Consider the following 24,225-nt stretch of genomic DNA (forward strand, 5'->3'; position numbering starts at 1 on the left):
TTAACCGAACGCTTGTAAACCGAACGCTTAATAATATATAACCGTGCAGGTTTGTATCCAGTACCATTCACCCTCTTCTTGAAAAAGATAAAACAACTTTACAATCAATATATTAATGAAGAATATTGATTTCTATTTTTTTAAATTGACAAGAATAACTCTGGTAGCTCCTGTCTCGCTCTGTAAATCACCAGTTGCCAAGAGAAACGTGGAACAAAGTTAACGTTACATTGAACAAAAACGCAGAAAGGATTAAGAATAAGTCGTATTACGAGGAGATCCATAAAAATTGTTTGAAGTCGTGTTTTGTGCTGGTTATAGACTTCAAGATCCAAAGTTAATCCCATAATCATTATGATGCACTGTTTCAAACTTGATTTCGATTCTTAAACGCAATCAGATTGACGTCTTTGGTCAATTAACTTAAATCAACAAACACGGTTTATGCTACTGAATGATTTTATTGAAAAATGAGGGTCAATACTATATGATATTTTATAGTTAGTGTATTTCAAAATTTACAAAAAGTCCAATTCTGTCGCCTGCAATATATCTATATGAACGCTGTAGTTCAACATTTGCATTGTTCTCTCCACATTATAATGTACCTTGCTTAAAGACTGTGGTACATGGCATAGATCCATCACAAAAGGATTAAATTCACTTCAGGATTTTCTATCAAATTCAAGGTCTGAGAACAATACTCCCTCTAACATGGCGGTACCACAAATGGAAGATGGCAGGTGAGAGGGGGTGATGATGGTCATTTTGGGGTTATTAACGCTGCCACAGATATACCATTAATATAGCCCTATCAGATGGTAAAGGCGAGTTTACCAACAGACATATTCTCTCTCTATTTATTCAGCATATATGCCGTAAACCGTACAGGAGCAAAAGACGCTATGGTTCTTGTAATTGTAGGAGGCGAATGAATCAGTACTAGGATACCACTGACATCTGCTAGACGTTTGAAGACATTGTCCTCGGTTTTCACCAATCACAAGCATGCAGACGATCCTGTATCTGTCAAAGTTTAACCGTTTTACGCGCTCTTTGATGTCAGCACTCAAAATTTTCCCCAAACTAGGCGTTTGTTCGCTGTCGTACTTGTAATCTTGCAGTCTGCGGTTTAGAGTGTCTTTTATGATTTCTTCCACGGATTTCGCCGAAAATTTCATGTCGGGCTCCATCTTGTACGTCGGTTCCTGTCTGAAAGAAACCGAGGGTAGGTTTAAAGACGACCCCTGTGTGTCCTCCCTCTTTATCTGAGCTTTGGACGACAAGCGTCTAGCGTAACGACCCACAATTCCGTGAATACTAGTAGATCCACTCGACCCTCTGTTTACTGCAATGCTCTTCTTTCTCTCATGAAAGGGTATCTTCAGCATCGTTTCGGCTGCAACGCTCTTCTTTCTCTCTTGTATAGGTATTTTCAACATCGGTTCGGATATACTCACAGAAGGTTTTAATGTTTCCAAGTGTTCGTATGAGTCTCGCGAGGGAGCTGTTAATGTCCTTCTGTATTTCGACATATTCTCCACCGTAGAGTCCTGGATGTATGTTTATCACATAAATGAAAACGACGGGTGTGAAAAGTGTGAATTTTCTTCCTTCCTCCCTTCTCTGTCCTGCTTTTATGACATGTGATCTTTGACCAGGCGGTACCCTAAACAGCTGTACCCGGCCTAAGTAATGTCACCCAGTTTTATTCTTAGATACCAAGGTTGGGATTAACCAAATACAGTGGGTTTTAGAATTAAACGGTTAATCCGCAATCTTACATTAATACCCTGCATTGGCCCTCTTTATACTTTTAAAAGTTTGGGGCTCAATATATGCATAATCAAGATGGCTAATGGCGCGAAATACAGTTACATATGTTATAGAATTGGTTTAAATATGTATTTTGTACTTGGAAATTATATTCTTAATTTTGTTTTTTGTCATATTCTATAAATAAAACCATTCAAATTTCCACGAAAGAGTTCTTTCATTTAAAGACGTTTTAAAGCAGTGTTTTCTTTTTAGATGGTGCTAACTTCAGTTGACCATACCTTCAATTTTAGACGAAAATTTGGTTGAATTTCAAAACCTAATTTCTAACAACAATGTGGATCAATCTGACAATCTAGACACTGGTACAAAAAAGTGAAACTCGTACTTTAAATGAGATGCACTACCTTGGCACATGATACGTGCGTCAGGATGTGTTCCTTGGAAGAATAGAACAAATGATATCTCAGCTACTATTGACACGATCTCTACCAACTACACTGATCTATACCAACTGCACTGATCTATACCTACTGCACTGAACTAACGAGGAGGTACTACATGAATATCCGAATAATTTACCCCATCATCTCGTGTGTTGGACTTTTGTCACTTGGATTAGTAAGACTGGCGTCTATTGTTGATCCATAATCTATCTTGCTGGTCATAATTGAAATTCTGAACTATATAGGTGTAAGAGGACAGGACCCCCCACCGCCACAACCACCTTTCCCGCCCCGAAATGTTCCTAGCCGGTGATAGTAAGCTTCTTTTATATTACTGATAACATCTATAGTAGGAATGTTAGAATCTGTTCCATATAAAAATTGTGAAAAGAAGTATCAAAATCCAATTCAAAATAATTCTTTGACCTGTTCCCACTTTGTGTAAAATCATAAATGTTTGAAGAGAGTTTCCAGTCGGATATTGTCTATACTACAGCATGTACGTGTATATATTATTGACAAGATGCTACAGAACTCATACATGTAGTTACTTGTATCCCGTAATGGTTCAATAACGTTTGCTTCTGGACAACTCAATACACTGTAGCTGCATCCATCTTTAAAAGGCTGTTACCCAGAGGTCAAGTTAGAAGCAAGCTACCAGCAACCTGGTTCTATACTACATGAGGATGCTAGCATATGAATTTTACAGATTGTAAATTGGTGCCTAAGACTATCAGTTTCCCTATAAATTCCTTTAAAAAAATACTCCGTACCATAGCCTTGCCCTGACCCAGTTACAATTACATAAGATAGCTTATGTGTCAGTTTCGCTGTTACTGATAGCCTGTGTGTCAGTTTCGCTGTTACTGATGGCGTCTGTGTCAGTTTCGCTGTTACTGATGTTACTGATAGCCTCTGTGTCAGTTTCGTTGTTACTGATATTACTGATATCCTCTGTGTCAGTTTCGCTGTTACTGATGTTACTGATGGCCTCTGTGTCAGTTTCGCTGTTACTGATAGCTTCTGTGTCAGTTTCACTGTTACTGATATTACTGATAGCCTCTGTGTCAGTTTCGCTGTTACTGATATTACTGATATCCTCTGTGTCAGTTTCGCTGTTACTGATAGCCTCTGTGTCAGTTTCACTGTTACTGATAGCCTCTGTGTCAGTTTCGATGTTACTGATCGTCTCTGTGTTAGTTTCGCTGTTACTGATGTTACTGATAGCCTCTGTATTAGTTTCGCTGTTACTGATGGCATCTGTGTTAGTTTCGCTGTTCCTGATATCCTCTGTGTTAGTTTCGCTGTTACTGATGTTACTGATAGCCTCTGTGTCAGTTTCGCTGTTACTGATGGCCTCTGTGTTAGTTTCGCTGTTACTGATGTTACTGATAGCCTCTGTGTCAGTTTCGCTGTTACTGATATTACTGATATACTCTGTGTCAGTTTTGCTGTTACTGATAGCTTCTGTGTCAGTTTCGCTGTTACTGATAGCCTCTGTGTCCGTTTCGCTGTTACTGATAGCCTCTGTGTCAGTTTCGCTGTTACTGATGTTACTGATAGCTTCTGTGTCAGTTTCGCTGTTACTGATAGCCTCTGTGTCCGTTTCGCTGTTACTGATAGCCTCTGTGTCAGTTTCGCTGTTACTGATAGCTTCTGTGTCAGTTTCACTGTTACTGATATTACTGATAGCCTCTGTGTCAGTTTCGCTGTTACTGATAGCCTCTGTGTCAGTTTCGCTGTTACTGATGTTACTGATAGCTTCTGTGTCAGTTTCGCTGTTACTGATAGCCTCTGTGTCAGTTTCGCTGTTACTGATAGCCTCTGTGTCAGTTTCGCTGTTACTGATGTTACTGATAGCTTCTGTGTCAGTTTCACTGTTACTGATATTACTGATAGCCTCTGTGTCAGTTTCGCTGTTACTGATATTACTGATAGCCTCTGTGTCAGTTTCACTGTTACTGATAGCCTCTGTGTCAGTTTCGCTGTTACTGATGTTACTGATCGTCTCTGTGTTAGTTTCGCTGTTACTGATGTTACTGATAGCCTCTGTGTCAGTTTTGCTGTTACTGATGGCATCTGTATTAGTTTCGCTGTTACTGATGTTACTGATAGCTTCTGTGTCAGTTTCGCTGTTACTGATAGCCTCTGTGTCAGTTTCGCTGTTACTGATAACTTCTGTGTCAGTTTCGCTGTTACTGATGTTACTGATAGCCTCTGTGTCAGTTTCGCTGTTATTGATGGCCTCTGTGTCAGTTTCGTTGTTACTGATGTTACTGATAGCCTCTGTGTCAGTTTTGCTGTTACTGATGTTACTGATAGCTTCTGTGTCAGTTTCGTTGTTACTGATAGCCTCTGTGTCCGTTTCGCTGTTACTGATAGCCTCTGTGTCAGTTTCGCTGTTACTGATAACTTCTGTGTCAGTTTCGCTGTTACTGATGTTACTGATATCCTCTGTGTCAGTTTCGCTGTTACTGATAGCCTCTGTGTCAGTTTCGCTGTTACTGATAACTTCTGTGTCAGTTTCGCTGTTACTGATGTTACTGATAGCCTCTGTGTCAGTTTCGCTGTTACTGATGTTACTGATAGCTTATGTGTCAGTTTCGCTGTTACTGATGGCCTCTGTGTCAGTTTCGCTGTTACTGATAGCCTCTGTGTCAGTTTCGCTGTTACTGATAGCTTCTGTGTCAGTTTTGCTGTTACTGATAGCCTCTGTGTCAGTTTCGCTGTTACTGATGTTAATGATAGCCTCTGTGTCAGTTTCGCTGTTACTGATAGCTTCTGTGTCAGTTTTGCTGTTACTGATAGCCTCTGTGTCAGTTTCACTGTTACTGGTAGCCTCTGTGTCAGTTTCGCTGTTACTGGTAGCCTCTGTGTCAGTTTCGCTGTTACTGATGTTACTGTTAAAACGGATCTGGATTTACGCAACAGACAAGTTGTTTTCAAACATTTAACAATAATGCACAAAACTGTCACAAGGAAATCGACACTTATTTGCTTTTAATCCATTATGTTGAAAATGGATTAAAAGCAAGTAAGTTTTGATTTCCTTGTGACGGTTTTGTGCATTGTTGTTAAATGTTTGAAAACAACTTGTCTATTGCGTAAATCCAGGCACATCTGAGTCGAAACGTCGGTCGAAGTATAAACCGTCACCGACTCCGGCATTTACATGTTTTCCAGAATCAAAACATGAATGCTTGCGAAGAGAAGTCGATGAAGGCTATGCCTCTCTACTTCTCTAAAGAGAATACGTCAAACCTAAGACGTAAACATAGGTAGTGATTGCGCCTTCGCCAAACGCTCAGTATTTAGAAGTGAGAATCACGGGTCTTTCGGATATGAACTTAAAAAAAACGGAGGTTCCGTGTCGCGACAAGCATTGGCATGATAAAGAACCCTCGCAGCTACGGCCCTGAGCGCTAAGCATAGATTTAAATGAGGTACTTCACCTACAACTGGTGACGTCTTAACATGAGTAAAAAAATTCTCGACGGGACGTGAAACAAACAATCAATCAAAGCCTCAAAGTTTCCACGCTATACTTTTTTTTTTACCGTACAATGTGTATGGTAAAAACTAACAGATGCACGACTTCACCATACCACCGTTGCTCTCTCTCTCTCTCTCTCTCTCTCTCTCTCTCTCTGACTTGCTCTGTCGGCATGACGTTTGCTAAATATAGAATGCTTCTTACAATCGGAAAGTTGCACATTCCCATCATCCTTTATATCAGACATATATGTCCTATCAGTCCTTTATATATTGGACAAATCAATGCAAACAGAATTTGAGAGTTATCTTGATAATGCCAGGAGAGCGACACCGATAATGGCATTTTCCAATCGGTTGTCTCTGTTAATGGTTAATTTAATGAATGTGCTGGTAAATTTTCAAAAAACACGAGTTAAAAGTTTAGAGTTGACACTAATCAACCTTTGTATTGCCTTATAAGCTGTTTAAAAGTGCCTTCGTTATTAAAAAATCAACATTTGGGCATATAATATGACACCCGGACTAACCGAGACCTATATCTAAGTAGTAAACTCGGCTGAACTCTAATTAAAACACCTGCAATTTAATCTGGTCCATTACCAAGTAAAAACAAATAAGAACAGTCTTAAAAACATTTTGTGAAAAACAAAACAGGTCAACATTTTCAAATCGTAAAACGATTTATTAAATATGAATCAATGGTTGCATGTATAATAGAAGGAGAAAATAAAATGTACAGTGCAGAGTAGGCAAAAAATTAGAATAACCTCATATATAATTAGAAGCAGTAGGTCAAAATATTAAGATCTTAATATGATTTAGTCATATTATATGAACAGTTTGTAGTAATAATAGAAGTAAGAGTTATTTATCAAAATATACAATATACTAAATCTATATATGGATTGTAATATCATTATGTTGAGATAAAAGACGGTCAACAAATCTTGTTCACCAACGCACGGGAAAGTAAACCAGTTTTTAAAGTCTTGATCTAAAAAAAAAATCAAATATCGCCCGTCCAAATGTTTTTACTTTGGAAAACAAACAAAACACTATTCCTTGTACACCGCAAACACGGACACATTGCAAAATAGATGTTTACTTTGGAAAGAGTATGAAGTAAAATTGTCGGTCTTTGGATCCCACGCACAGCGACTTGTAGCCAGCACAGTGGCTCCCCGGTTCTCTCCCAACATCACATTGCATACTATCCTGTACCGATCATAGTGCAGCGCTTTCACTTTCTCTTTGATCTGGTTGCTTATGATTTTGGTAAGGTTTCCGGAATACTTTTTGCTATAAATCATGCCTTCTAATTTCTCATCAATGAGTTCTTTCACGATGTCATATACTGTTTTTTCGTTATAGTGCACCTTTGGTTCCATGCGATATGTCGGTTCATATTGTTTTGCTGGAACTGAAACAGTTGACGCCGCTCTCTGCTTCTTTGATAACCGTTTGAAGAACTTTTTGGTCGCCAACATGCCGGAAAGCGAACCGCGTGGCTGGGGTACCTTTGGTGGCACCCTTTTGGCGGGAACAGTAATACTGTTCCTTGATTTGTCGCTGACCGTGACATTGTCTTTTTCCTTTTTATCATACACGCTGAACTTCCGCTCAGTAATGAGCACTGGTTTGAGATCAGGAGTCTTCTTCTCGATGTCCTGCTCGGCGCTGGCTTTCATTTTGGCGAGCATGTTGCCAGGGGATGGATAGGTAGATCTCACTTTATCTAACAGGGGTGATCTTGTTAAGAGATTTTAATGAGTTTACCTGCAATGGTAGAGAGTCAACGTTATTCAAACAAAATCCCATGAAAAATTCTTTTAACTTGATATAATGGAGTGTAGCACTTCTGATTTTGTAAAATATTTGTTTATTTCAGTATTGATTCTTCAAATCAAAGAATGGAATTGAATAGGGAAGGTAAGTATACTGGGATATTTAAATTTACATTATAAAATGTCAGAAATCCATAAAATGGAATATTCTTTATCATAATAATCCATTAACTAACTCTTTTATCAAATCAACAAAAGTTAGTCAAGACAGCAAGCGAGAAAATTGTTTAGACAAATTTTAAATCGTTCCACTAAAATCTCAATGGTTTTTGTTCCGTCATCCTATTAGAAATATGGATGTCAGTCATGAAATTTATTTGATAAGTCTTAGTCATATTTTAGAGGCAGTTCGTTTTAAAAAATGGGGTATCTAATTTCTTTATTGTTGATCATCAAATCTAGCCGATATCCTTGAGAGGAAATTTAAAAATCTTCGATAGTGACTTTGTTATTATTAACGCAATTATCGAATGAATGAGCGGAGGGCCCGTGTTTGTTGTGGGCTGTGCCTAAATTGTTGTCAGATTCGTTGTTAAGAACAGGAGACAGGAGGCATGCTCGTCATCATGAAAAAAGGGCTTATAGGAGCATGAAATAATTCAAACGATCGCATTCTCTCGGATGATATAACAAAATCTCCAATGCTTTTTTTAAAGAAAAAAAATTAATTGCATATTAACCTAATAACCCATCTGCTTTTGGATTCCTTACGTCTCTAACGTTTCGGATGATACAAGTGCATTTTGTTTCTCTCCATGATGTGCGTATTACTACAACGATTTATCTAGAAAAAATCCCGAAGCATGCTGCATTCCCATAAAAGCTATTTTGTCTTTTCCTCGACTTGAATGTAGATCTTAATCGTATAAAATTTTGGTCGATTTTGAGGAATTAAAAAAATCCTAATGCTGTGTAGTCAAGGACTAACACAGATTCGAAAGTTCTAATTCTTTTCAAATTAGATCTTGGTTAAAGTACTTAAGATTGTTTTGAATTTCTAAGTACATTCAAGTGATTCGATTTTCTTTCGTAAGAATAACTAATACGTATTTTCAATAGAAACTAATAGCTTACATAATGATTATATGTACATGTATAATAAGATATACATAAAAATCATATGAAAGTTGTTTGTTCAAGTAAGAGATTAGATTAATATACAGATATTTAAATATTCATAACTGTAATAAACAACACATATAGCTGGCAAACTTGTAATTTACAAAGCAACAGTTATATAAATAACAATATATTTCACGAAAACGACGATTTCTATCCCGAAGTCATAGTTTTTTGTACTCACCTTGTGTATATCAAATACAAATTTCCATAGAATTTTGCTTCATTTTTGTGAATAAAAACAAATGTTTGTGTGTTTTGTAATCCTCCTGTGGTCCGAATGTCTTTGGCCTGCCCAGTTCCTGACACGCTGCTAATCCAATACCAGTAGAAAATAGGAATTGAAAGACCGTTATTGTGGAATTAAAACGGGGACTAAGCTTTCATTCAGCTAAACATAACAATTTCGAATCAATACAATTTTTATCTTCATTATTAGGGAAGGAAAATATTTGAAGAAAAGATTTTCTTCCTTTTTAAATACCTCATTTATCAAGAAGACAACTTTGCACAAGACCACTTTTCGTTGGTGAAATCTTTGTTTAAGATGACATGGGTTTTAAACCCCCCAAATGAATTACCTATACAATAATGGCAAGTATTATGTATACCTTTTTCGTTTCGCATTCTAGATTTCTTTCTTAAGGATTTAAACACAACCAAATATCATATCTAGCAAAGTTGAAGGCGAGCTTTGTATATTAACAAACTTGGAAAATATGAATCCAAGTTAAATATTTTGACTGTGCGTGACTTAAACGATTACTAAGTTTGTGTGATACTTTTGATTAGATTAGAATTGAAGGGAACCATATATATATATATATATATAATACACTTAGTACATGTATACGTATATAATTTTTGAAGTCATTAAATTTCTATTGATGCAATATTTCAAAATGTCAAATAAATGAAAAGTTCTTACTTGCATGCAATTGATAAGTTTTAGTTAACCCGCCGAAGAGATATATTTTTCAGAGCGCGTGCCAAGAAGAGATGGTCTGTGATGTCGAGAGATGCTACAATCATTGACACTTTGTCGTTGCCAATCTGAGGTAAACTACACAACTGATATTTAAATGGCGTTCGGGAAGCGTCAGGGATTGATCAGAGCAGTCCGTATCTTCCCTTTCGGACGACTGGTGTTTAAAGAAAAGAGAATTATCAGTAAAGCAATTTTTGCTCGTTTGTTGCTCTGTCGAGAGTGTAAGAAGTTGTTAATCCATTCTTGAGATCTTCTGTTGACGGACAGACGTTATTTCGGCTTCAGTTTGCTTACTTAAGTAATCTTTTATATTCCTTGCATTTCATCGCAGTTTCAAAATATCAAAAGCAGGTAGAGAGGATTTAAAGGCTAACAATAATAGCAAGACAAAAGCATTGAGACTTTCATTTTTAGATTCTTTCCCTTGGAAACAGGTACTTTAAAGCTTGTTGGAGAATAATATTTTCACAACCGCAATTTAAATAAAATTTTATAGTCATGTTGTTAATCGTATTATCATTTTGCAGGTGATTTCAACAACGATTCTCAGTTATTGCTGATATAAAAGAAATCATCAATGTTTGGATTCTAGGCCTATATGTTGTATTGACAAAACTTTACCATGCTTTGTATCTTGTTTCATGTAGTAATAAAACGCTTGCCTTATTTCCCATTTACATCAAGTCGTAATTCTACCTTAGCATGTGAAAACATATTAGAAATTGTGAGACATGCACGATGCATTATTAATATCTTAAAATGAATTATTTCAAAATAAATTATTAAGTTGATTTAAACAAAATCCCTGAAACCCAGCAATAAAATTTAGAGGAAAAATTTCTATTCAACTTTGTTGTACTAAAAACTTTTAAAAAATGACTGATTGCGACGGATAGTGAAGCAAATTCTACAGATATGTAAATTGCAAATCGATACAGGAAACACACAATTAGAATATGTAATGAGAAATTGATTTTTAAGAGATAAATGTTTTTACTGGTAACTCGATACCATAAGGCAGTCATTTTCATTGTTTGCGTTGACAATCCAGGGCGAGGAAATCATTGATCTGGATAGAAGTGATCCCATAGGTGTTCATGAAAACAATGTACTATTAAAGCTCTCTCATATAGTCAAATCATTGATAAAATGTTTGTAGTACGCGACCTGAGTTATTGAAAACGGTACAGAAAAAAGTCTAAATTATTACTGATATCCCAGTGACCAATGACTAAATAAAAAGGGTTTTCATTTCACATAAGAGATTTTCGATACTTTTGTTTTGGTTTACACGTATTCACAATATTAACAACTCTATGTGTTGCTAAATATCGAGACTGGAAATATCCATAATTTATCACATTTGTTAAACTAGGCTTTTTCTGTTGAATCAAACCTCTGATGTCCATGAAGGTATACGAAGGTTCCTCTATAAGACATGCCTTAAGATATGTCTTTATAAGGCATACCTTTTGACTGCTCTAATGTAGACCAAAGTCATCTTAGACGTATTGCCTTTTCTTAAAAAATCTAAAATGAAACCTGTATATCTTTTAACGTAATTTTGAATTTAAAAATAATGGCTAAATATAATAAAATCAAACAGTATTGTGAATTCAAATATCTTTAAAAATGTATACTTGAATACAAATGCGTAAGTTATCTACCAGTATTTGACTAGCCATTTACATCGATTATTGATTCTACTCACGCCGATTTAGAATCATTCCTGCGGTGCGTTCATTGCTATCCAATGGCTATACGTTTCTTTATATTTCATTTTCAATGTTTCTGTCTTTGATAGCCATTTCCTCATGAACTCTCTGTAGTTGTATACAATGTGCGTATGAATCCTGATAAATATAGTACGTCTATTCTAATTATGTTCCCCGAAAATTTTTCGGGAGAGCATTGTATTGTATTGTATTGTTTATTGACCAAGAACCATGCATTTCATAGGTATAAAGTATATACAACAACTTATATAATGAAATAGTAACAGAACATAATATATCATGCTGATGTACATGGACAGGATAGATACTGAGGATAATCTTATAATAACTGAGACCTATTAGACGAACATTTATATAGGTATTTACCAAGTTTACATAATTCCGTAATATTTCCAGTTGATAATAGTTGGACACGCTTAGAGAGCATATAGTCGCCGTAGTGTTTGTCCGACAGACCGAGCTCAAATCTCGTAAACCTTTCATCAGAAATTGATCACAAATACTCCTTGGGACAGGGACTTTTGAACCAAGGTCATTTTAGAAAGGTCAAGTTCACTCAGAATATAAACCTTACATCAGAAAAATGTTCCTTATTTCAGCAGTTTTTGAACATGTATTGATCATATATCGAACAAATAAGAAACAGAGAAATGGCTTACAGACAAAGGTTACTGAAGGTCATTTTTAAAGGTCAACGTCACTCAAAATATTCCTTATCCATGTATAAAAAAAATCTTCATTTCAAAAATACTCATAACAGTTATTGATCATTGTGCTAGTCATTCGTCATTTATAGATATGGATTCATTAATTAGTACCTCACATAATTCGTAAATTTCGTTCATGGTTCAATTTGATAATTAATGATAAAAGTACCCACGAAATCATTGAAAATAGAGCCCCTAAGAATACAATCATAAATCCAAAATATGAATGTCGTTTTCCATCCCATTCGAAAATCATCACTTATCATACAGAAACGTCACAAGTTTTAGATGAAGTGATTATGTATGTTAAACGTCTCAGGTTTGACGATACACCATGATCGAGAATCGAACCCAGGTCTCCCGAACCTAACCACTAGTCTACCACGACCGGCCGCACACAAGATCCCCCGAACCTACCCACTAGTCTACCACGACCGGCCGCACACGAGGTCTCCCGAACCTACCCACTAGTCTACCACGACCGGCCGCACACGAGGTCCCCCGAACCTAACCACTTAGTCTACCGCACACAATTGTAGAATATCATAAAACTACGAAGACAATATCACAAACTAGATTAAAAAACACCATGTTACAAAAAATGTCACTGTTATAATTAAGAAATAAGATATCATTTTTGAATGTTGTTGGGATATGACATGAATTTGGTCACGTGATCAAATCCTATAACGCCCGAAGGGCGTTATAGTAGATTTGATCACGTACCAACTTCATGTCATATCCCAATAACATTAAAAAATGAGATTTTATTTCTTATATTTATATTTTTTATTTTGATTTGTGTTCTTACCGAGCTTCCATGATTATGTAGCAGATGACCAAAATAACGATCGTAGAACACAAAATATAGTTCGTTAGAGTTTTATCGAATAAAAAATTAGGAACAATATAAAAGAGAATATAAGATAGAGATATTTAATTGAAAATGTTAAAAAAAGACGAAACATGTGTAAAATAAAGGTAATTTAGAGCGTAAAGTTAACTGAAATGACGACAAGAAGAGCGGAGTAAACTATATCCGTGATGTGATTTGGTCGCGATCAGCGATGGAGAAACTGGTGTCGGTCTAGCTTACTAAGTTGAAAACGCTTGTTGATCACAGATTTCGACAGAAATTCAAAGGATCTGAGAGAATTGATGGTGGATATGATGGGTCAAGTTAACGTTAAGTTCTTAGTCGGGTTTTTGGAAAGAAACAACGGTATGTTCATCGTTAGGACTCGCGGTAAACGTAGCCATGCAGGAGACGATTCAAGACAGTAGGACAGATTTAGACAAAGTGCAGGTAGGTTGCGTCTTTTATTTACCTTCACTGTGTGTAAAAGAAAATAAAAACGAACTGACGGAGTTTTTGTTCACTTGAGAAATTTCTGTTGTAGGATTTTAATGAAGACTCGCACCGGTTCTCTGACATGAACATCTAAATTTTTCGAGCCTCGAAACAAGCCTTGCTTATGATCATACCGAGTCATAGCCGTGATGGAAGTTGCCAGGAAGCAACAGGTTAACTTATCATCATAAAGTAAATAGGCTTATAAGTCTGTCTACATGTCTTCGCTTCCAATATCATAGAACTTTATAAAATCGCCATGCAGAAGTTGAAGACGGTATTTAAAACTGTATAAAATGAAACAACAGAATGATATGTTTAATGTTTCTCTTTTATAAATTGATGAAATTCTTGTTTGTTTACAAAATCAAATCTGTATAAATATCCGGCTGCGTTTGTTTCTGTTATGATATCATTGCAGTGGCGGATCCAGGTTACGAAAGGGGGTGGGGGTGAAAGTCAAGTATTAGCCAAAATACTCAGCCATTTTGGGTGCCAATCTGGAATTTTACTCGCACTATTTCTATTATTTAAATTTGTGGCGAGAGTGGGGGGGGGGTGTGTCTAAATCCCCCACTACATTGCATAAGCAAGAACCCAGGTGAAAATACAGGAACTGACTTTTGAAGCGGTGATTGTATTCATACGCAAGAACAAACTGATCACGTGACCAAATTCATGTCCTACGAAATTGAACATCGATTTCATTAGTACTGTCATATAAGGAAGTGCATTGGTAAATGTAAATATAACCACTTAAACGTCCCCTTATATACCATGGCCAAACAACCACCGCATACTTACGCGTAATAAATAGTTCGCATTATAGAATACATCTTATAAAAAAACTTATAAAAAATACTGATTATCAGTGCGTACATGCATCTTTAAAAATTAAAGAACACTGTCAAAAAGTTCACTGGGATATAAACTTGGTTGGTAATATGACCAAAGCCTGTAACACGTACCATTTAAGTTCATAACTCAGTGGACTGTTTAACAGTGTTCTTTATTTCTTGTATCTTTATTTTAGAAAAACGATTAATTTAGAACTACAATCCTAACTGTCCGCCATGTAGATATCAAATACACCACGCGAATAGGTGATGGGTGATCTCTTGATCCTTGAGAAGGTTCACCCAGAAATGAACTAGTTTGCAAATGTAAATATAATAATGTCATAAAGTCACTAAGTCACAACACTAATACAGAATATCACAAAACACAATAGAAATATGTAGCAAACCAGGTGTACACAACACAAAGCGACAATAAACCGGATAAAGGGCTCAAGGCGGGTGTGACCAGTCAATAGGGGATGTGTACTCCTCCTAGGCACCTGATCCTACCTCTGTTGTTTCCAGGGGTCCGTGTTTGCCCTACTCTTAGTTTTGTATTCTTTATGAAATTTATGAGATTGATCACTGTTCGTTATCTTCATCTTTCATGTAGAATGTCACAAAACCACGGTAATAGTGTCACAATACATATGTCGAATATCACGTAGCCATAATGGCGATGTCAGAAATAAGGTGTAGAATATCACAAAACCACCACATACAATCAGCTATGATTTGAGTGAAACAGAACGATGATAAGAATATCTTCAAGTCGTCATAAGAAAATCACAAAACCCACAACCAAATGAAAATATCATAAAACTTCAATCAAAATTAAACTATCACAAACCGCGATTAAAATATCACTAGCCAGAATAAGAAATGTAAATACAAAGATAATGAATTTAGACTGACAAAACCACGATGAAAATATCGCCAGACCACAGTCAAAATGTCACAAATGAATGACTTATTCAGTAAAGCAAGCTTTTGAGAGTGAAATCTTTTCAGTTCATCATTGATTTCTACACTCGTTTAGTCATGGGCCGTCAGGAATTCAGTCATACAAGTAAGATCTTAACGGACCACCAGGAATTCAATCATAGAAGTAAATCTTAACGCGGATCAAGAACGATAACTGTGATTTTGTGACTACAAATAGGCTATTATTATTATTATTTTTTTTTTTTTTACTGTATTTCAAAGTATACTTGCATTTTTGTACGTCAGCACATTGATGTGACCCATTTATTCGGAAAAAGGTAATTCAATCTGGTGCATAAAAATAAAGATGTATTGTCATTGAAGCAGCGAACCCGAGGAAATGAAACCAATAACTGAAATATCTTCTCTGACAGTTTGTTGATTAAGAACATATTTTAAGGCAATAAATTGTACTTTAAGTAACATCGAAAGCGGTTCAAGTGCCGCCTAACAAGACGTACTCGAAGAATAATTAATGTGGTTTTAATATCACGAGATTGCCTGAGTCTTTGTAAACATCATTCGTTGGTCAAAATTTGGAAACTCCACTCATAAACACAGGCATACTGTGATCCTTTATCAAATATGCAATAAGTAAATCATTCATCCGGCCCATAAATTTGGTGCTTGCACCAATTTTTTTGTGTAATATCTTCCAGTATAGAGACAGCGTATTTTCTTCGCTGAAAACTGAACCTGGGGCCTCTGTCACGACAGACCAATGTTCTACCGGTCTTGCAAAAAGGTTAACTTACTCACCATAGCAACAAGGAAAGACGCGTCTCAAACAATACTACATAACAATCCTCCAGTGGGGTTCTGGGAACAATCAAAAACAGACCTTTCATGGAGGTTTAGAAACAATCAAAAGCAGACCCTTCATGGAGGTTTAGAAACAATCAAAAGCAAACCTTTCATGGAGGTTTAGAAACAATCAAAAGCAGACATTTCATGGAGGTTTGGAAGCAATCAAATCAGAGAATAATGCTGCCTGTTACATTTGGCATCCTGAAGGAGAACCTGGATTCGTTGATAAAGTCTAAGAATCGGACCAATGTGTTCTCTATCCATTACCACTTGAAACAATTGATATTGAAAATTAAAGTCTTATGGGTATTATGATCGGGTATGGTTTGGAACTTTTAACAGCCCTGCGTACTTCCAATATCAAGACCCACCCGAGTGTTCTAACCCCTAGTTATCTGTAGCATAGCAATATCAGATGTTGTACATGTTTGTCTTCATTTGATGCAGTAATGATACTCAACTGTCCCGGCTCTCTTATTCGGATAAAAAATTATGCCTAAACAATGATCAAATTCCTTTCTTCGAAATGCCGAAAAACACAAATAATATTTCAAATCATTTCTTTAAACATTATTTGAGGCCATGTCACAATTATTTTTTTACGAAGGTATATGAGTGTTTATTGAAGCAAAAACTGTAACCTGAAATAGCTATTTTTACTCTTTTTCGGTCATTAAATTAGCATTAAATGAATTTAAAACTGTCTAAGGTACCGAAATCATATACATATATTGTGTATTGATTCAGAGTACATTTAAAACTATGAACTGTGGGTTTTTTTTCTTCATATAAAGACAAGAACCAATCATATGGATTTTATATCTCTCGTTCCAGATTATCTCTTAAAACGTTTTTCGAAAGGTAATGCAGGTCTAAAGGGATGCCATTAATTGCCACTGTCTACCATCTCGGGTAAATTTTGCCAGCAAGTCACATGACACACCTCCTCCTAGGTTTGGTGGTCCTAAAATGCTTCGGTAACCAACTGACAGTGTCAAAATGAGAGTCTCCAGTGCTTTTAAATATCCGAAACCATTGAGTAAGGGAAGGACAACCCCAACAGAAACCACCAGTTCTCGGGGTTCAGGGTTTAGCAACTCCATCACATAAAACGAATATCGTTACAAAAACCAAAAACAGCAAATACGTCATTGATTGATCTATGGAAACGACCTTAGTCACCTAAAGGAGAGCGGAGGAAGTGGGGCATTCCACTAACACGCGCCCACTCTCCTGATACCGTCTCAAGGATAGGATGTTGGAATATGACACCACTTAATGAATGCAGAAGACCAGTACAAGTGGTCTAGACATTTCAGGTTTCGGTGAGGTTAGATGAACAGGTGTTGTCTAGACATTTCAGGTTTCGGTGAGGTTAGATGAACAGGTGCTTTTTAGACATTTCAGGTCTTGGTAAGGTTAGATGAACAAATATGGCCTAGACATTTCAGGTCTCGGTGAGGTTAGATGATCAGGTGCGACATAAACATTTCAGGTCTCGGTGAGGTTAGATGAACAGGTGCTTTTTAGACATTTCAGGTCTTGGTAAGGTTAGATGAACAAATATGGCCTAGACATTTCAGGTCCCGGTGAGGTTAGATGATCAGGTGCGACATAAACATTTCAGGTCTCGGTGAGGTTAGATGAACAGGTGCTTTTTAGACATTTCAGGTCTTGGTAAGGTTAGATGAACAAATATGGCCTAGACATTTCAGGTCTCTGTGAGGTTAGATGAACAAATGTGGCATAGACATTTCAGGTCTCGGTGACGTTAGATGAACAGATGTGGCCTAGACATTTCAGGTCTCGGTGAGGTAAGATACATTCAGGTCTCGGTGAGGTTTGATGAACAGAAACGGCCAAGACATTATAGGTGTCGGTGAGGTCAGATGAACATAATCAGATTCAGTTAATTTAACATCTGGACATACACGTCTGTACTCAGGACCTCCAAATGACATTAATGAAAACCACAATGAAGTAAAAAAAAAAAAAAAAAAAAGATTGAGCAGCAGCTCTTGGATTGAAACCAGTAAACGAAATAATTATCATAGTGTTTTCCAAGTCACGAATCCAAACAATTTCCATCCTACAGCGGTATGCACCATTAAGAATAGATAGAAGAATATGATAACCATCTTGAGAAGATATTTCACTCATACATCTAGAGACGTATCAGTAATGATGGGAGACATGGCTGAAAACGAGATTATCATGGGAAGAAAAATGGTTTGAGTAATAAAAGAAAACGGTGAACTTGTAGCAGATCACAATAACATAGTAACAAGTCAAGGAAGATCAAGAATGGCAAATCCTCAGGACCAGACTGCATTTCACAAAGGGGTCCCCATCTTTAAACATACAGACCCAAACTATATTTCACCAGAGGTCCTCAATATAAGAGATAGATTCGGGTTCTTATGCACAGATCAAATACAGTATTCACAGTATGTCTCATCATTGAACAGTCACAAGTTATTGACGTTCTCTACAATGAATTGGCCACACCTTCAATAGACATCCTGACCCTTTCACTCCAAAAGCCCGAAGACATTTACTTTGAAGGACTCTATTCATAGTATCATCAATATAAAGTTAAAATAAAAAATATATGCTCGAGTTCTTCATTGAAAATATTTTCATGGTCTTTGGTGATCAGGTCTTCCAACAATCTGTTGGAATTCCCATGGGCACGAATTGTACTCCTTTGTTAGTTGACCTGTTTTTATATTCTTATGAAGCAGGGTTTATTCATAAGCTTCTACATGAGAAGAAAATATATCTTGCTGTGGCTTCAACTCGACATTTAGATATATCGACGACGTTTTATCTATTAACAATAATCATTTTCGTTCACATGTTCATTCGATATATCCCTGTGAACTCGAGATAAAAACACCACTGAGTCTTCCATATTTGCTTCGTACTTAGATATTTTATTGAAAATAGATATTAACGGCAAACTAACAACTCATATTTATGACAAACGGAATAGTTTCAGATTCTCCATTGTCAACTTCCCATATTATGTTGCAATATCCCATTATCACATGCATATGGTGTTTATATCTCTCAACTGATTAGATACGCAAGAACTTGCTCTGTGTATAATCAGTTTTTAAATCAAGGCAGGATACTGAACAAGAGGCACATGGGCCACATCGCTCACCCGAGTCACCTTGGCTCATATTTAAAGATTTTTCCTATATATTCGCATGTAAAACTTTGATCCCTATTGTGGCCCCAACCTACTCCCGGGGGCCATGCTTTTTGCAAAATTGAATCTGCACTATGTCAGGAAGCTTTCATGTATATGTAAACTTTTCTGGCTCAGTGATTTTTCAGAGAAAGATTTTTAATGATTTTCCCTATATATTTGTATGTAGAATTTTGATCCCCGACTGTGGCCCCATCTTACCCCTGGATACCATGATTTTTGCAACCTTGAATCTGCACTATGTCTTGAAGCTTTCATGCAAATGTAAACTTCTTTGGCCCAATGGTTCTTAAGGAGAAAAATTCTAAAGATTTTTTTTCTATTTATTAGTTATGTAAAACTTTGATCCCCTATTGTGGCCCCATCCTAGCGCCAGGGGTCATGAGTTTAACAAACTCGAATTTTCACTATGTCAGGAAGTTTTCATGTAAATCTCAGCTTTTCTGGTTCAGTGGTTCTTGAGAAGAATATTTTAAAAGATTTTTCCTATATATTTATATGTAAAACTTTGATCCCCCATTGTCGCCTCATTTTACCCGCAGGGACCATGATTTTAACAAACTTGAATCTGCACTATGCCAGGAAGCTTTCATGTAAATATCCACTTTCCTGGCCCAGTAGTTTTTGAGAAGATGTTTAAAGATTTTCCCTATTTGTATGTAAAACTTTGATCCCCTATTGCGGCCCCATCCTACTCCCGGGGGCATGATTTGAACAAACTTGAATCTGCACTATGTCAGGAAGCTTTCATGTAAATATCAGCTTTCCTGGCTTAGTGGTTCTTCAGAAGAAGATTTTTAAAGATTTTCCCTATACATATTCACATGTAAAACTTTGATCCCATATCGTGGCCCCATAATACCCCCAGGGGTCATGATTTTGACGTAACTGAATTTGTACTATGTAAGAAAGCTTTCGTATAAATATAAGGTTTTCTGGCTCAGTGGTTCTTGAGGAGAATTTTTTTAAAGATTTTTCCTATATATTTGTATGTAGAACTTTGATCCCTTATTGTGACCCCATCCTACCCCCGGGGACCATGATTTGAACAAAATTGAATCTGCACTATGTCAGGAAGCTTTCATGTAAATGTAAACTCTTTTGGCCCAGTGGTTCTTAAGAAGATTCTGAAATAACTCCATCTATTTTTGTGATTATCTCCCCTTTGAAGGGGACATGGTCCTTCATTTGAACAAACTTAAAAGCCCTTTACCCAAAGATGTTTTTGGTCAATTTTTTTGTAATTGGCCCAGTGGCTCTAGAGAAGAAGTCGAAAATGTAAAAGGTTTACAGACGGACAACAGGCGATCAGAAAAGCTCACTTTGTGAGCTTTCAGCTCAGGTGAACTAAACACAAGTTGATGTTACAGGGTACTCAATAGTCTCGTTTAAAGTTTGCATTTCGCAGATTTTATGGTCGTTATAATGATTTTGTTTGCCAATACAACCTATCTTTGGGTCAAATTTTGTCTAACGTGTTTTATACCGATTGTTAGACCGTTCTTGGCACATTAATTTTGACTTGGGATTACTCCGTTTACCTGATCCAGATATAGATCTCACGGTGGGTATGACCGGACGACAAGGGGGGGCTTACTCCTAGGCATCTGATTCCACCTCTGGTATATCCAGGGATCCGTGTTTGCCCAACTATCTATTTTGCATTCCTTATAGGAATTATGAGATTGATTACTGTTCGTTATTTTCACCTTTATAGGAGTTACGAGATTGATCACTGTTCGTTATCTTCATCTTTATAGGAGTTATGAGATTGATCACTGTCCGTTATCTTCACCTTTCATACAGCACCTGTAATATGAATTTTTCAATGTATGATACTCACGAGACCATGAAATCGTACTGACATCTCGTTGACGGTGGAGAGACAGTGGGAATGGGATTTATCTTGTGGACTGTGGAGAGACAGTGGGAATCTAATTTATCTTGTTGACGGTGGAGAGACAGTTGGAATCCGATTTATCTTGTTGACGGTGTAGAGACCGTGGAAATCTAATTTATCTTGTTGATGGTGGAGAGACAGTTGGAATCCGATTTATCTTGTTGACGGTGGAGAGACAGTGGGAATCCGATTTATCTTGTTGATGGTGGAGAGACAGTTGGAATCCGATTTATCTTGTTGACTGTGGAGAGACAGTGGGAATCCGATTTATCTTGTTGACGGTGGAAAGACAGTGGGAATCCGATTTATCTTGTTGACGGTGGAGAGACAGTTGGAATCCGATTTATCTTGTTGACTGTGGAGAGACAATGGGAATCCGATTTATCTTGTTGACTGTGGAGAGACAGTGGGAATCCGATTTATCTGTTGTTGACGGTGGAGAGACAGTGGGAATCCGATTTATCTTGTTGACTGTGGAGAGACAGTTGGAATCGAATTTATCTTGTTGACGGTGGAGAGACAGTTGGAATCCGATTTATCTTGTTGACGGTGGAGAGACAGTGGGAATCCGATTTGTCTTGTTGACTGTGGAGAGACAGTGGGAATCCGATTTATCTTGTTGACGGTGGAGAGACAGTTAAAATCCGATTTATCTTGTTGACGGTGGAGAGACAGTGGGAATCCGATTTATCTTGTTGACGGTGGAAAGACAGTGGGAATCCGATTTATCTTGTTGACTGTGGAGAGACAGTGGGAATCCGATTGATCTTGTTGACGGTGGAGAGACAGTGGGGATCCGATTTATCTTATTGACTGTGGAGAGACAGTGGGAATGTAATTTATCTTGTTGACTGTGGAGAGACAGTGGGAATCTAATTTATCTTGTTGACTGTGGAGAGACAGTGGGAATCCGATTTATCTTGTTGACGGTGGAGAGACAGTGGAAATCTAATTTATCTTGTTGACGGTGGAGAGACAGTGGGAATCTAATTTATCTTGTTGACGGTGGAGAGACAGTGGGAATCTAATTTATCTTGTTGACGGTGGAGAGACAGTGGGAATCTAATTTATCTTGTTGACGGTGGAGAGACAGTGGGAATCTAATTTATCTTGTTGACTATGGAGAAACAGTTGGAATCCGATTTATCTTGTTGACTGTGGAGAGACAGTGGGAATCCGATTTATCTTGTTGACGGTGGAGAGACAGTTGGGATCCGATTTATCTTGTTGACGGTGGAGAGACAATGGGAATCCGATTGATCTTGTTGACGGTGGAGAGACAGTGGGAATCCGATTGATCTTTTGTTGACGGTGGAGAGACAGTGGGAATCCGATTTATCTTGTTGACGGTGGAGAGACAGTGGGAATCTAATTCATCTTGTTGACGGTGGAGAGACAGTGGGAATCCGATTTATCTTGTTGACTGTGGAGAGACAGTGGGAATGGGATTTATCTTGTTGACTGTGGAAAGACAGTGGGAATCCGATTTATCTTGTTGACTGTGGAGAGACAGTGGGAATCCGATTTATCTTGTTGACGGTGGAGAGACAGTGAGAATCAGATTTAACAGTGAAATGCATAGTTACTTGTACTATTAGTTACCTAGACATCTAGTGACGCCGAGCCCGATATAAAACTTAGTGACATGGTGTCATCCCGTACCAGGTCACTAGTTGGCTAGGTAACGAATTTACCCCACCGATGACCTATTATGATAATATGCATGAGGCTATTGCGTACCAGAACTACAGACAACACCATACCATAAATGTTCCTTGTTCAAAGACTACTGTATTTAAAGAAACTTTTGCTTGGACAAACATCATACCATTATACGTATACATCATACCATTATATGTATACATCAGCGCAAATATACCCAGTGTGATTATCAGTAATATTTTTTCTTCTCGATCACGGTAGCAAGGTTGTAATACCTTTGTCACTGAAACTTGTCGAATGAGAGAAAGGGTTTTTTCCTGATATACATATGTATCAATAAATTTCTCAAACTTTGAATCAAGTGATTCATTGGGAATGTCCAGAGTCCATTAATCACCCTTGTGTGGTATCTACACGTGTAGGTTGTAAAGAAAAAGACTAGTATTCTTTCATTCATGCATAAAATAATTGTAACTAAAAATCATCATACTAGTAATCGCCAATGTAATTTGTATTGTACATAAAATAATTGTGACCGAAACTAATTATCATCAAGAATTTAACTTGTGTTGCATGATATTTTTGTCACCAAGAGATAATTTATCACCGAAAAAATAATGTAAAATTTTGATGCTGCAATTTGTTGGAGTTTTTACGAACAATTCTGTTTGCAATACCAATGTTGTTTATTTTTGTGTAAGCAATGGCTGTATTGTTTGCAAGAAAAAAGGAGTTCCATCTTATTTGATGTTGTCTTGCAAGCAAAATTACTTTCATGTATTAGTTGCCGTGTCTTAATTAACAAGTGGAAATGAGTTTTAAAAATGAAACTTTTACAAGTGTAACAGGTTCGGATCCTCATATAGACCCCGTCCGGAAATAGCGTTTCCCCTGATAAACTGGCTCTTGGGTAGGATCCCTCCCCACGAAAAACTCCATTCTCTCACCAGAGGGCGCGTTACGCAAAGCTTCACATATGGGAAAACTCATTCCAGAGTAGGATATTCACGACGAAAATCGTACTCCAGCTTTCCGGGGTGGGGGGAGGATTAAATATCTCACCCTGTCACCACCTTTATGTGTACTATATTCATTCAGGTATTCATGTAGCATTTTTCAGCTACTTCTATATATGCGAGAATTACCTAAATGTCTTCAGCAGACAGTAGCGAGCAGAATTTAGGGAAATTGCACTGCCTCGCGAGATAAGTACATGTACATAGGTTTTCTACTGGCCCCAAGAGCATAAACTGAGAATAGACTTAGTATATAAGTAAAAGTTTTGATTACTTATATATTAAAGAAAGACTTGGTAGATTTTTACATATTTACTATATTTACTAGCGAGTAT

General features: G+C 37.1%; 3 protein-coding genes and 2 long non-coding RNA genes across 8 annotated transcripts; 2 read left to right on the forward strand and 3 right to left on the reverse strand.

Moving 5' to 3' along the window:
* Positions 1-860: 860 nt before the first annotated feature.
* LOC125668991 (dynein light chain Tctex-type 5-B-like) lies at positions 861-1,799 on the reverse strand. Its single transcript, XM_048903437.2, has 2 exons — positions 1,785-1,799; positions 861-1,553 (listed from the first exon to the last, which is right to left on the reverse strand). The coding sequence occupies exons 1-2, from the start codon at positions 1,797-1,799 to the stop codon at positions 861-863; spliced, it is 708 nt and encodes a 235-aa protein (XP_048759394.2).
* A 1,240-nt stretch (positions 1,800-3,039) lies between these two features.
* Positions 3,040-5,892, reverse strand: LOC125668990 (clumping factor A-like). The gene is made up of 3 exons (XM_048903436.2): positions 5,878-5,892; positions 4,899-5,139; positions 3,040-4,814 (listed from the first exon to the last, which is right to left on the reverse strand). The coding sequence occupies exons 1-3, from the start codon at positions 5,890-5,892 to the stop codon at positions 3,040-3,042; spliced, it is 2,031 nt and encodes a 676-aa protein (XP_048759393.2).
* A 489-nt stretch (positions 5,893-6,381) lies between these two features.
* Positions 6,382-10,005, reverse strand: LOC125669565 (dynein light chain Tctex-type protein 2B-like). 4 transcript variants are annotated; one of them, XM_048904169.2, is made up of 3 exons: positions 9,612-10,005; positions 8,868-8,993; positions 6,382-7,496 (listed from the first exon to the last, which is right to left on the reverse strand). In XM_048904169.2, exon 3 carries the CDS (start codon positions 7,418-7,420, stop codon positions 6,776-6,778), a length of 645 nt encoding a protein of 214 aa, XP_048760126.1. In that variant the 5' UTR covers positions 7,421-7,496; positions 8,868-8,993; positions 9,612-10,005; the 3' UTR covers positions 6,382-6,775. The 4 variants fall into 4 exon arrangements, with proteins under 4 accessions (XP_048760126.1, XP_048760125.1, XP_056018575.1 ...); XM_048904168.2 differs by having other exon boundaries at positions 8,868-8,996; XM_056162600.1 differs by lacking the exon at positions 9,612-10,005 and adding an exon at positions 9,168-9,248 and having other exon boundaries at positions 8,868-8,996.
* Positions 9,611-10,348, forward strand: LOC130054118 (uncharacterized). The gene is made up of 2 exons (XR_008802396.1): positions 9,611-9,741; positions 10,199-10,348. It is a non-coding gene; the product is annotated as an uncharacterized LOC130054118 (long non-coding RNA).
* Positions 10,349-12,910: 2,562 nt separating this feature from the next.
* On the forward strand, positions 12,911-13,850 carry LOC130054119 (uncharacterized). The gene is made up of 2 exons (XR_008802397.1): positions 12,911-13,420; positions 13,515-13,850. It is a non-coding gene; the product is annotated as an uncharacterized LOC130054119 (long non-coding RNA).
* Positions 13,851-24,225: the final 10,375 nt, after the last annotated feature.

This window comes from Ostrea edulis, chromosome 4 (genome assembly GCF_947568905.1).
Source record: "Ostrea edulis chromosome 4, xbOstEdul1.1, whole genome shotgun sequence".
Taxonomy (NCBI): Eukaryota; Metazoa; Mollusca; class Bivalvia; order Ostreida; family Ostreidae; genus Ostrea; species Ostrea edulis.